The following is a 12,766-nucleotide window of genomic DNA, read 5'->3' as shown; positions in this document are numbered from 1 at the left end:
CCTTGAGTTCCTGCACCCAGGTTCCTGCCTTGAGTTCCTTCCTTGAGTTCCTGCATCCAGGTTCCTGCCTTGAGTTCCTGCTCTGAATTTTCTTGGTGTACTCTTTGGAAGTGTAAGATGTAATAAACCCTTTCCTCCCTGAGTGGTTTCAGGACTTGGTATTAATCACAGCCACAGAAAGCAAACAAGGACAACAATGCAATAATGATTTGCATAGTATTTACAGTGCAGTGTGGATTATATGTAATCTAATGATAATATAAGGTACAAGGGATGATGTGTGCTGATTCATGTAAATACTGTTTAATTTTTTTTTTTTTTTTTTTTTTTTTGGTTTTTCGAGACAGGGTTTCTTTGTGGCTTTGGAGCCTGTCCTGGAAATAGCTTTGTAGACCAGGCTGGTCTCGAACTCACAGAGATCTGCTTGCCTCTGCCTCCCGAGTGCTGGGACTAAAAGCGTGCACCACCACCGCCCGGTAATACTGTTTAATTTTAAATAAATGACATGATGCTTTCAAATTTTAGTATTGTCCAGGTGTCTGTAATCCATTCCCTGCTGCTCCAAAGAGGATGATATTAACTAATGTGTACTTGGGTCTAATTTTTACCCTAGTAGCAAAAAGGTTACACTAGTTAATATTTTGTTCTTGTGGACCAGCTATTAGTGTATAGGATGCCACAACAGCTCACTTTATTGACACACAGTAGTCTATAAGCTAGGAGCTGAGTGTTGTGCCCACCTCCATTTTTAAGTTGAACCTTTAATCCCCAATGTGATGGCATCTGTAGTGGGCCTTAAGGATGTAATTAGGACAGGAAAATGGCTTTCACAATGATTATTAGCACTTTATATTAAAAGAGACATATAGAGGCTGGGGAGATAGCCAGAGGTCAAGAGCATTTGCTGCTCTTGTGGAGACCTAGATTTGGTGTCCAAAACTCACATTGTGTGGCTCACAACCATCTGTAACTCCAGAGGATCCAATGTCCCCTTCTGATCTTTAAGGACACCTGCACACGTGTGGTACATATATATACATTCAGCGTCCTGGGAAGGGGAGGGAAGAGGGAAGGAAGTGAGTAGGTAATGTCTCTACCATATGGTCCCAGAAGTCTGAAATCTAGAAACCCGGGACATGGCACACTTGATAGCTCTTTCTTTCAGATTACTGCCTGTTTGTTTGTTTTAAGAATGTGGTCTGACCTCTTGCAGATGAAAATTTAGTTTCCTCCAAGGGAATCTCACTGGAGAAACAAGCTACTCCTCAGGGTAGGCTGCATGCCCAGCAGTAGAAAACCCACAGAAAGAGAACTTAACGGCATCTTTGGAGGTTTCCTGTCTTTCTTTTACTTCTACCTTTTTTTTTTTTTTTTTTCGAGACGGGGTTTCTCTGTGTCTTTGGAGCCTGTCCTGGCACTAGCTCTGTAGACCAGGCTGGTCTCGAACTCACAGAGATCCACCTGCCTCTGCCTCCCGAGTGCTGGGATTAAAGGCGTGCGCCACCATCGCCCGGCTACCTTTTTTAAATGTTTATATTTTTTCTTCTTTTTACCCTGCAAGTCCTTTGCATATATATCATGGCTTTTAGTTCAGTGTTTTTATGGGATTCCTGAGTGTGTGAACAAATGGGTCTCCGTCTCTTGTGCCTTCTCTTGGGCTCTTTTTCTTTTGTTTGTTTTGTTTGCTTGGTTTGTTCAATCTGATGTGTTAGGTTTTCTTTTTATTTTAATCCCATAAAAGTTCATTTGTTTTCTAGTGAGAGACAGAAAGGGATCTGGATGGGAGGGGAAGAGAGGAGGAGTTGAGAGGAGTAGAGGGAGGGGAAACCATAATCAGGATATATCATGTGAGAAAAAAATATTTTTGATAAAAAGAAAAAAAAGAATGTGGCTTGGGGAGGGGAGGGTGTTACAGAGATGGCTCAGTGTTTAAGAATACTTGTTGCTCTTCCAGAGGATTTAAGTTCATTTCCTAGGACCCATGTCAGGCAACACACAATTGCCTATAACTACAGCTCCCAGGGGATTCAACACCTCTGCGCTCACATTCACACACACAATACACACACACAATAAAAATAAATCTTTTTTAAAAGCATGCTTTAAATTTTTATTTTAAAGATGGCATTCAGTTCTAGGGCTGAAACAATCCTTCTGCCTCATCCTCCCAAGGAGTGGGATTAAAGCCCCACCAGCCTAATTTTGATTATTGCTCTAAGGGAAAAGAAAAAGAGAAAAGACAGAAAGACAGAAAAGAAGCCAAGATGCATGTCAAAAATAAATTATACCAAACCATATTCACAGAGCACAAGGGTGTGCTGGCTGCTTCAGGAAGCCCCTGCCACCACCCAGCCCTTGGTTTTAGAAGACTAGAGGAAGGACATTGCCAATTTGAAATCTCCACTCTGGCTGCGGGCAATACCAGATCCCCAAGGCCTTTCCCAAACCTGTGGCTTAGAAGACTAAGTTCTGCCCTGAAAACTCATTTTGCATTTGGAGCCTTTGCTGGCAATTCTCTCTCCGCCCAGCTAGCTTTTCCTTTCACCTTTGAGCTTCTTCCCTGTTTGCTAAACTGATTTCAGGGTTTAGAGGTATTTATATAGTCACATACAAGGAGATATAACTCACTAGTCTAAGGCTCTACCGTGGTGAAGGATAAAAAGGAAAAGAAAGGAATGACTGCTCCTAGGTGTGGTGGTGGGGAGGGGGAAAAACTTTACTGTAGATAAAAGGGAGAACGGTAGCCAGAGGCAGGGACGTCTGGGAGAACAGAGTGTGAACAGGACCCCGAGTCGGGCCACGCAGGGAGAAGTGGGAGGGGAGGGGGCGAGCCAGACCAAGAGGCAGGAGAGTAAAGGGTAGACAGGAATAGAGCAGGTAGCCAAAATGGCTGGATGACGTAGGGAAGGGCAGCCTAACACTGGAGCGTTCCGGGGAGGGGCACGCCAGCCTCAGTAGGGACTGAGGGCTGCTGGGAAAACCTGGCTGCCAGGTGCTATGTTAAATAGGTGCCTCAGCCGTCCTTTCCAGGAATGCTGGAGGTCCGTGGTTGAACGGCTTTAAGGAACTGGCGAGTTGTTTGAGTTTGCAAAGGTGTCTTTTAAATATCTGGAGGAGAAAGCCTTTTCCTCACTGTCTTAGGGGATCTTGTGACTCTTCACAAAAATCAAACTATTATCTAGTTCAGTTACTTCAGGTTTAAGCCTCTGGGGAAACAGAGGCATTGGGCCATCAATAGACTTGTCCAGGTCAAGCTGAAGAGAAAAAGCCTGGACGTCAGTTTTTTGTGAAAACCCCAGGTTCTTTCGCACCACACCAATGCCGGTATAGTGTGGTGTGTTCATTGGGGATGATTCCGTTTCTGTCATTTAATTCTTCTAGGAGATATTCAAGGTGCTGTCTGGGGTGTGGGCCAACCAATATTGGACAAACCTTTGCAACCAAGAATTGGACGAATCTTTTCTCCTTTAGGTTGATTTCCTAAAGTTAGGTTAGTATCTGTCATTGCAGTGAGATATGAAAACCAAAGGGCACTCTGAATATCTTCCAGCAGAAAATCAAGACGGCCACCCGAGAGTGCTCTTCCATTTCTCCCCGTGCCTGTGTGCTCAGCGGCACTTTTTTCAACACGGTGCTCAATATCTCCCCCTGACCCATACATAATAACTATGCACATCAAGGAAAAACTCATCTCACTGAAGGAATGGGCTCACTTGGAGGGGGCAAAACAATTAAGATTTATTTTTAAGGCGATTTAATAAAACTGAATTCTACCATGTGTGGTCACCCACCCCTGTAGTCCCAGCATCTGGAAAGTGGAAGAAGGGGTTTGGAAGTTCAAGGTCTACCTCAGCCACTTACTAAGGAGAGGCCTGGGGATGAGGTAGGAGTGGGGGTGGGGATGGAGAATGGAGAAAGGGAAAGGAGAGAAAGGAAGGGGGAGAGGAAAGGAGGAAAAGGGATGGGAAAGATACAGAGGGGAAGAGAGAGAAGAGAAAAGAGAGAATAGAGGAGAGGAGGAGAAGAGAAGAGAAGGAAGAGAAGAGAAGAGAAGAGAAGAGAAGAGAAGAGAAGAGAAGAGAGGAGAAGAGAAGAGAGGAAAAGGATCGCTTCTACCTATCTCATTTTGCACGTGAGGGAACTCAAATGCCCAAGGATGGGAGAGAGAGTACAGCCTCCCACTAAGGTTGCTTGCTGTGTGTCTCAGACCAGGGCTCTTCCTTCAGGAGACACAAATTCTGGAGTGATTTTTGTCTAAATGTCTGCTAATTGCTATTGCTAATTGCTGTTTTGTTGTTGTTATTATTATTATTAATTATTATTAGATCGAGACATTTTTAGCATATTTGAATAAAACTGACCTCCTCACTCTGATCTTCTGTGCTAATAATTGTACCCTTTTTTATTCATTCAATTACAAGCACATTGACAGGAGACATTTATATGAGGCAGCTTAAACCCCAGCTAATGGAGTACCTAATGACTAATTGATCAGATCCCAGCCCAGAGAGCAGCTCTGAGTGGCCTAAAGGAATTTATGCAATTAGTTTAGGTTTGGTAGAAATTGAGTGCATACGAAAGTAAGCTTTTTATGGTTCTGATTTATGAGAGTTGAACGCCAACTCGATCTGCCGAGAGCTGGGGCTGCCTGGCAAAGCCTCGGGTATGGGGAGAGGTAGGGATTTGGATCCGGACACGTCTTGGAGTAAGGAAGACAGGAGCGAGAAGGTGAGATTCCACCAGACCTTAAAACTATGGCGCGCGATGCCTCCAGCCAGCAATTCAAAATGGAACACTAAGGGCCAACGAAGACCAACAGAAAGCTGGGTTACCCAGGGGTGAACGGTTGGAATTCTTGTGCTTGAAATCCTATAGATCAAAAATCTTTGCAATATTTAATAATAGTGGAATGAAAGGAGACAAAAAAACGAGAGTCAGCGAGGTGTTCGTCTAGTTTTTCCTACACAGACCAGAAGACAGCTGAGCTGAGGCCCGGCGCTGCTTCGAGGCCAAGTGGCTGCCGGATCTCTTTGGAAGGACCGAGGCCTCTCGGGGTTAGAAGACCAGGGGCTCCGAGTGGCCGAGGGGAAGCCCCTCCGGAGGCGCCCATGACCCTCGACCCTGGGGGGAGTCCCGGGAGCCGGGCTGCCGAGGAAGCAGCGTCCAGGGCGGAGGGAAACCTGACCTGATCGGAAAGTAGCGATCGAACCGGAGGCTAATTCGCCCGCGGGGCCCTTGTGGGCTCCGACTGCCGCCCGGGAGGGTGCTCCGAGGCGCCCCGGGGATCTGGCCCAGGGCTGTCTCCGGCTGGTGTCTGCCGGGCGTGGGGATGGGAGTGGGGGAGGAACACCGGGAATGCAGAACGATTGCACAGGGACCACCGGCCGTCTGTCGGAGCTGAGAGTTGGCGACGTAGGGCGGCGCAGGGGAGCCCAGAGTACCCAGCACTGCAAGCCTCACTCCTCACCCCCTCTCTGCGGTGCCACCATCCCAGGCCGCCCTCCTTCCCCGAGCCAGCCCGGGTTGGGGCCCGAACAGGGGACAGAAAGGGAAAAGAAATTTAGCCAGATCTCTCCGCCAAACTGCTATATTCATTTTGCCTCTGTGCTCTTATCTGTAAAATGTGGTCTGAAGTTATACTGATGACTACACCTATTATTCTGGAGTTTGGGAGTGAGAAGCCCCAGGGCGACAGTGAGACCCTGCTTTAAAAGGGCCTCGAGGAGCACTTGCCAAACAAGGCCCTCAGGGCTCCATCCCCAGTATACGTCCCCCCCCCCCCCCCCATCAGCCTGTCCAACCGTCAGTTCTCCGCATCGTGTGTAGGAACTAGAAAATGAGTTCCGGTAAAGTGTATAAACCAGCCAGGTATACAGGAAACACTCTATATATTTTAGATACAATCGTTGTTCAGTCATTCAGGAGGCATCTGTGTGTGAGGCTCGCTGTGTGTGTGAGGCTCGCGGTGTACGAGAGCCCTTGGGAAGAAGAAGTAAAGCCCCACTGAGAAGCTAGCTCTCCCAGAGCGTATTTACTCCAATGTGAATAAACAAGATGTTTTCTGGGAGCACCGAGGACTAGCAAGAGCAGAGTAGCTAAGAGTTCAAGGGCACCTTGGGGAAATAGGAGACCCTATGTGTGAGAAAGAGAGAGAGAGAGAGAGAGAGAGAGAGAGAGAGAGAGAGAGAGAGAATATGAATATCAAACCTAGTCCCTCAAAAATAAGAATAAGGAGGGAAAGCTATATCCTAGGCTCCTGCATTCTAGTTCAGGGGCAAAATATGGAAGCAGTAGGAGGAGTCAACGACTCTGAAAGTCCATGCCTCACCTTCCTTTTCCGGAAAATTCAAAGTCTGGACCACAGATTTCTGTGTATTCTCAGGAGGTTCCCAGAGAGTAAACTCATCTTCTCTGTAGCTTCGACCCCACTGGGTATAAAGCAAGTTAATTGATACTTTCCGTGTTGACACACAGCAAATTCAGAGGTGCAGCTTCCCTCATTTTAAACTGGACCAGTCTGGGGCTCTCAAAGGGGAAATGTTGAGCAAGCCTTGAATTTGCCTGACAACACTCGGACTTTTCTGTTTTAAAGAGACAATATTCCTCAATGCCTGCCAAGAGTCATGACCCTGCTTGGGGTAACGTGATCCTGTTAAATCATCAGAGTCATCCTGAGAATTTTTCTTTTCATATGTTCTGACTTTCCATTCATCAAAGGCACAGAGGGTCTGAGAATTAGGAAAGAGAGGACCAGTTACTCTGCCCTTGGTCTGCCGAGAGCAAGGAAATCAGGAACTCCAGCAGAAGTCCAAGCCAAGGGATGGCCAGGCATTGGAGGCAAGGCAGAGAAAGGCTGACGTCATTCTCTGACCCTTCTTGACTCCTCCCCTTTCCAGGGCTCTACCTCACAGGCACACTTCGTTGAAGTCATGATCGCCATTGGGAAAGGCACAACCTCTTCTATTTCAGGAGGAAAGAACTTGGCCACCTTTGAATGGAACCAACACAACCGTCTTTACCTCGAACTGAGTGCCCAGGAGTCTGTCTCCCGGTTGACTCTGTTTTTAACTTGAGATGTTTTCACTTCACAAAGTCAAACTTTCATTTATTCAACAGGTGTCTATTGACTAGGTCATGATCAGAGCTGGGTATTAGGTAAGAAAAACTGAACAAAACAGACATGTTCTGGTACAGGGAGAAAACCACTAGCCAGAGACCACACAGCTAAGGAACCCAGGACTCCTGCCTTCCACTTCTGCAGTCAGTGTTTGCCTGGTCCTGTCCACTTAAGGCCCCAAACGCCTTTTGCCAGACCGCAAGGGCACTCAAAGCCCACCCCCACCCCCTGCAGAGTCGTCCTGCCCCCCCCCCCCCATCCCCTGGCAGCCTTCTATACAAACAGCCTTAGCTGTTTGGCCTCACTTTCTTTTTTACACGACCTAAGAACTCCAGCTAGATCTTAAATGTTGCAAGCTGGTGAGATTTAAAAACAGAAAAACCTGCTCTAGAAACGTGCTCTGGAAATCACCCTCAAATTACTTTTCAAAGTAATAGTCATCGCCAACAAACGCTAAGTAGTGATGCGACTTTCCCAGGGTCACAGTGTTAGGAAATGGCCTACTGATGATGCAAACTAGACCAGGGAGAACCCCGAATCTGCTGTCACCTCCTCCCCGCAAGGTCTGTACCTCCACCGGACAGTGCCAGAGGCCGCTGCACTATCCTGGGGAAACCACATCTCCCCTGGCTTCCTGAGCAAGCCAAAGGGGAGAGCCAGCGGCGCCTGCCCGGCGCACTCAACAAGAGGGAGAGGGTGGGGCGCTTTGCAGACCGGGCTCAGCTCCCGCCCGCAGGCAGAAGCTGATCGAAAGACTTCAACCGAGGCCGGCGCAGCAACGCCAAGAGGAGCAGAAGAAGCACAGTTCGAACTCTTAACCCAGTGCAGTTCAGACAGGCAGCTTCTGTCTGGCTCTCCAAAAGTCTCCCAAACTTTTGCGGTGGTTAATATTTTAAAAGTTAATTAAATAACAGCAGGGAACTTTTCGAAAAGTTGACGAATATCGGGATCTTTCTCGGGTCAAAAACAGAAGAAAAATCCTTCCTTCCTTCCTTCCTTCCTTCCTTCCTTCCTTCCTTCCTTTCTTTCTTTCTTTTTTTCTTTCTTTCTTTTTTTTTTTTGAAGGCTCTTACCTGCAGGAAACCCAGCAGCCGGCAGAGGCGCGTCCTTCTGGAGCGCTTCGCTTCGGCGCGGGACGTTCTCGGCCACCTCGTCTACAGCCCGGCTGGGCTCCGGCCCTGTGTTTTATACCACTATAGGCAATTAATATTGCATCAGCCGTATTTTAAATTTTCAAAACCCACAATATAATGTAATGGCATAAGGGCATTTATTATTAAAGGACGCCGATGGAGAGGGAGGTGGAGGAATTGCTGGGGTTGTTCTGCAAGGCGGGTGCGAGGGGCTGAGGCCTTTGGAACTGGGGGCTATCCACAGTTTGCTTTTACAGAGGTGGAGAGGGGGGCGATGTGGCTACACTGGAACTCGGCATGGAACCGAAGCCCCAAGAGCTCATTGAAAACTACCGGGAAATGAGCAGACTACTCCTGGTCCTGTAACATTCATTTATAAACCACAAACGTGTTTCTAAGGCTCAAACGCACATAAAAAGTTTCCACTCATATAGAGTGGAAAGAAAGAGGGATACTGGCATTCGTTGGCATCTACTTGGTTGCAAAGCACTGATAGGTATTTTGCAACAGGCATCTCAGTCCCTCTGCAGAACAGCCAAGGCACACTATCCTGTGATAATCTTCAGGTGGCAATTCCCAATAAATTGAAGAAATTTGGGAAAGGCTCCAATATTCTGCCCAAACAATTGTTTTCCGCTTTCTTTGCCTATATCCCCTCATCTCTGCAGGTGTTTGAATGCTTTAAAAAAGTAATTTGTTTCTTATAAAGTGCCAGGCAGCACCTACCAGATGCCTTCAATATAGTCTTACCCAGTCTTGACCGGAACAGTATTAGATGGCCGGCGGCAGAGGCACACCCTTTTAATCCCAGCACTCGGGAGGCAGAGGCAGGCGGATCTCTGTGAGTTTGAGGCCAGCCTGGTCTACAGAGTGAGTTTCTGGACAGGCTCCAAAGTTACAGAGAAACCCTGTCTCAGAAAACAAACAAACAAACAAGCAAACAAAAACAAGATGAGGTGGGTAATAGGTATTCATTCTGTATACCAACATTTTAACCAGAAGACATAGGAAAGTTAGGAAACTAGCCCCAAGGTGGTTTAGCCTCTGAGTGACAGGATTGGAATCTGAACTACCAATTACCCAGGCTTCCAAGTTTCCAAGTTCTGAGACTAGCCTGGCAGTTTGGCATCAACAAGTATGGAGGAAATTGCCTTTGAAGGCATCTGAGGTTCAGAGAGAAGCAGAATCCAGGTCGACTGTATTTGAAGAGTGTGAAGTTGTTTGGGAAGACAGTAGAGAAGAGAGATTGTTCAATCCTTATAGGTTTTCATTCTACATCCTTTCCGAGTCTAGTTATCTTTAGCACCAGAGAAGGAAAACTACTGCAATTCAGGTTGAAAAATAAAGCATTTATTTTAGAAGTTAATATAAGGGATAAAGAGAAGAAACCCAATCTTTTATTTGTATCTATTCCAGAAATGAAACCGAAGGTCACACAGCAACACCCAAACTACAGGAAACAACGAGAAAAATAAAACACGAGGAAGCTGTGGCTGCAGCGAGAAGGATCCAGCTCTGTCTGTGGTCCTGCTCTTTCGTGACTTAAAACTATAAGTGAATGTCCACAGAGAGATACATAGGATGGGCAGGAAAAGTGGGGTTAAGTAAGTGATAAGAACCAATGCTGCCAACAGCCACAGTAATAAAAGTGCAACAGTTAGGTTTGTTGGAAGGATTTGCATATGATTCCAGAAGTTACAGTCACTCTGCAACGCTGGGTCACAGTCTGATGAGAGAGTTGCGAGTTGCGAGCATACTCAGGGAGTCTCCAGTTGGTCTGGTCTGGAACCACCAACCAACCCCATCTCTCCAAAGGGCCATTATTCCTCAAATTCCAGGAGGTCAAGGAAGATAGCTGAGCTTAGTACTGACCTCTGCTCACCAACAGTCAAGACATCCCAAGTATTTTCAGTTACTGGGTTGGGCCCACCTTGCCTGGAATCCTCCTGATCACCAACAGACCAGAACTCCCATCTCCCCCCACATTAACCCATGCTAATTAATGAGAATGTACGTACGGTAAACCGACGGATACTATGGGTAGAATTTAGGCGCTGAAGGGAGTTTTTATAAGGCTATCCTTTGGAAACATACTTGTGTTTTATATACTCTAATAAATTAATCTCCATGTTTGTGTCCCGTTTAAATATCCATATTTTATATTGTTATCTTCGCTCTTTTCCTTACTTTCGCCCTTGCCTAATGGCGCTTAGCAATGAAGTGGTTCTTTCCCCTTAGAGTCTGACAGTGGGATCAATTCACTAGCCCCTCAGCCTGGGGATAAAGGCCTGAGGTCCGGTGCTGTCGCACGCGCAAGTTTCAGCACCGCGGACAGCACAAAGTCCTGCCAGGCCTTCCCTTTAATTTTTTTCCTAGCGCCAGAACTTCATTTTGGTGGGAATAGAGAGGAAAGGGAGGAAGAGGTGGCCAGGAGGCAATTAAGCAGGACAAAGGGGGAAAGTTTGTGACTGGGGGGGGGGGAGAGCCTGACCTGCCAGGAAACACCCTGGAGTGTCCCATAAAGGTCCCTCCCATCAGAAGGGGGCGATGCCACTAGGCTCTCCCGGCTCCTCTGGATGCCGCACCCGCCGCAGTCAGTGGACAGCTGAATACTTCATTCGTTTCTGTTTCTGTCTCTGGTTACAGAACCAGACCCTCACCACATTCTTTTTAAGGTCCAGTTTCTCAGCGATGGCTGCGATCTTCTCGGATGAAGGACGTGGCTGGATGGCAAAATAGGCTTCGAGTGAGCGCTTCTCTGGGGCAGCAATGGACGTGCGTTTGCGCTTCCTCTCACTGCCATTGAAGAGCTCTGGCTTGCTGTTCTTCTCTCGGTAGGCGGCCTCCGCCTCCTCCAGCCAGGCCTGGAGGACAGGCTTGAGCGCGATCATGTTGTTGTGCGACAGGGTAAGAGATTCGAACCTGCAGATGGTGCTCTGACTGAGCGAACCCACGCCAGGGATCTTGAGATTGGCTAAAGCTGCGCCCACGTCCGCCTGGGTTACCCCCAACTTGATGCGCCTCTGCTTGAAGCGCTCGGCGAAGGCTTCCAGCTCTCGAGGGTCTGACTCCACATCGCTGAGACACGCAGGCATGGCACTGTGAGGCGCTACGGCATGAGGGTGACTCATGCCCATGGCCTGGTGCAAGTGGCCCATGGCACCTAGATGGTGTGGGTGAATCTGCGCAGGCATCACCGAGTGCTCCGGAGCCCCCAGGCCGCTCACGCTCAGCGTGGGAGAGATGTGCTCCAATAAGTCGCCCTCGAGGCCCTGATGCACCGCGTGATGAGGGTGCGAGGTGAGTGCAGCCGGGTGGGAGATGGGCACCGTGGGCGAGGTGGACGTGCAGGGCACGCTGCTCATGGTATGGTAGGTGGCGTCGGGCTTGAACGGATGGTTCTTGCCGTGGGAGACGATATCCACCGCCGCCAGAGCTTCCGCGCGTGCCAGCAGGCTCTCATCAAAGCTTCCAAATATATTACCCTGCAGCTGCAAGCGAGAAGGCGCACAGCACGGTCAGTAGGGAATACTGTCAACTCAGGATTAAAACACATTTTCAAGCAACCGAGATGCCTCTCCTCAAAGCCCAGGTCATAAAAATTAATACGGAGGCAGCCTCTCTGTTGGAACAGACGTGTGGATCAGAGACATGAATGAGAGAGAGCGCCGCGAGAGAGCGCGGGGGAGACAAGGCGAGGGGTTCAGACAGCGGCGATTGTTCTGGGCGACATGAAAAAAACATGAAGCTAGTGCCTGTCAAAAAATGTGCCTTAGAGCGGTAATTATGCTCCGCTACGTACCTGCGGGGCTGGGAGACAAACTCGGCGCATGGCCTCAGAGCCGGAGTGCAGGCTGGAGAATTTGGGTTCTTGCAGCACAGGGTGCATTCCGAAAGGCTGCTTGGCGTTCATGGCCATCATCTTCGGGAGTCTGACAGGGAGGCAGCGGGGGACATGGAATCAGGCTACTCTTGCTGGCTCTCCGAGCTCCAAGTGAGCGCCGCTCAGCGCCCGCGCTCCCCTCGTTCTCTTGCTTGCTGCCTCCCCTCTCCCCCACCTGCTTCTTCACTCATCTTACAAGCAGCCTGCCAGGAAGGGCCTGAGCACGCGCAGGCGTGCACACGCGCCCGGGACTCGCAGGGGCGGCCCGGGAGGCAAGGCGGAACCGCAGGTCTCGGCGCGCCACTCGGAGCCTAATGCGGTCGCCCCCTCCACCGCATTTATACTCGGGCCTGGCAGGGCCTCTTCCTTTCCGCCCCGCCCCGCCTGGCTCCAGCCAGCTAGACTTTACGGATTCTTTCTTCTTCCTCCTGGACTTTTTTGCACAAAGTCGTAAACCTCTGTCCTGTCCCAGCTTGCACTGCTTGGACAGGACAGACTCAGGCTGAGCGAGGGGCAGGGATCCTACCTCATCCAGACCTCCCAACACACACACACACACACACACACACACACACACACACACACACACACCACAGTCAGTCAGACTGTCGCCAAACTGGCCATTTCCAAGAT

At 48.8% G+C, this 12,766-nt stretch overlaps 1 protein-coding gene across 1 annotated transcript; it reads right to left on the bottom strand.

Moving 5' to 3' along the window:
• Window positions 1-10,844: 10,844 nt before the first annotated feature.
• On the bottom strand, window positions 10,845-12,172 carry Pou4f3 (POU class 4 homeobox 3). Its single transcript, XM_005356043.2, has 2 exons — window positions 12,053-12,172; window positions 10,845-11,741 (listed from the first exon to the last, which is right to left on the bottom strand). Exons 1-2 carry the CDS (start codon window positions 12,170-12,172, stop codon window positions 10,845-10,847), a joined length of 1,017 nt encoding a protein of 338 aa, XP_005356100.1.
• Between the last annotated feature and the right edge of the window lie 594 nt (window positions 12,173-12,766).

This window comes from Microtus ochrogaster, chromosome 18 (genome assembly GCF_000317375.1).
Source record: "Microtus ochrogaster isolate Prairie Vole_2 chromosome 18, MicOch1.0, whole genome shotgun sequence".
Taxonomy (NCBI): Eukaryota; Metazoa; Chordata; class Mammalia; order Rodentia; family Cricetidae; genus Microtus; species Microtus ochrogaster.
Note: the sequence above shows the minus strand (reverse complement) of the source record. Positions and strands in the feature narration are given on the sequence as shown.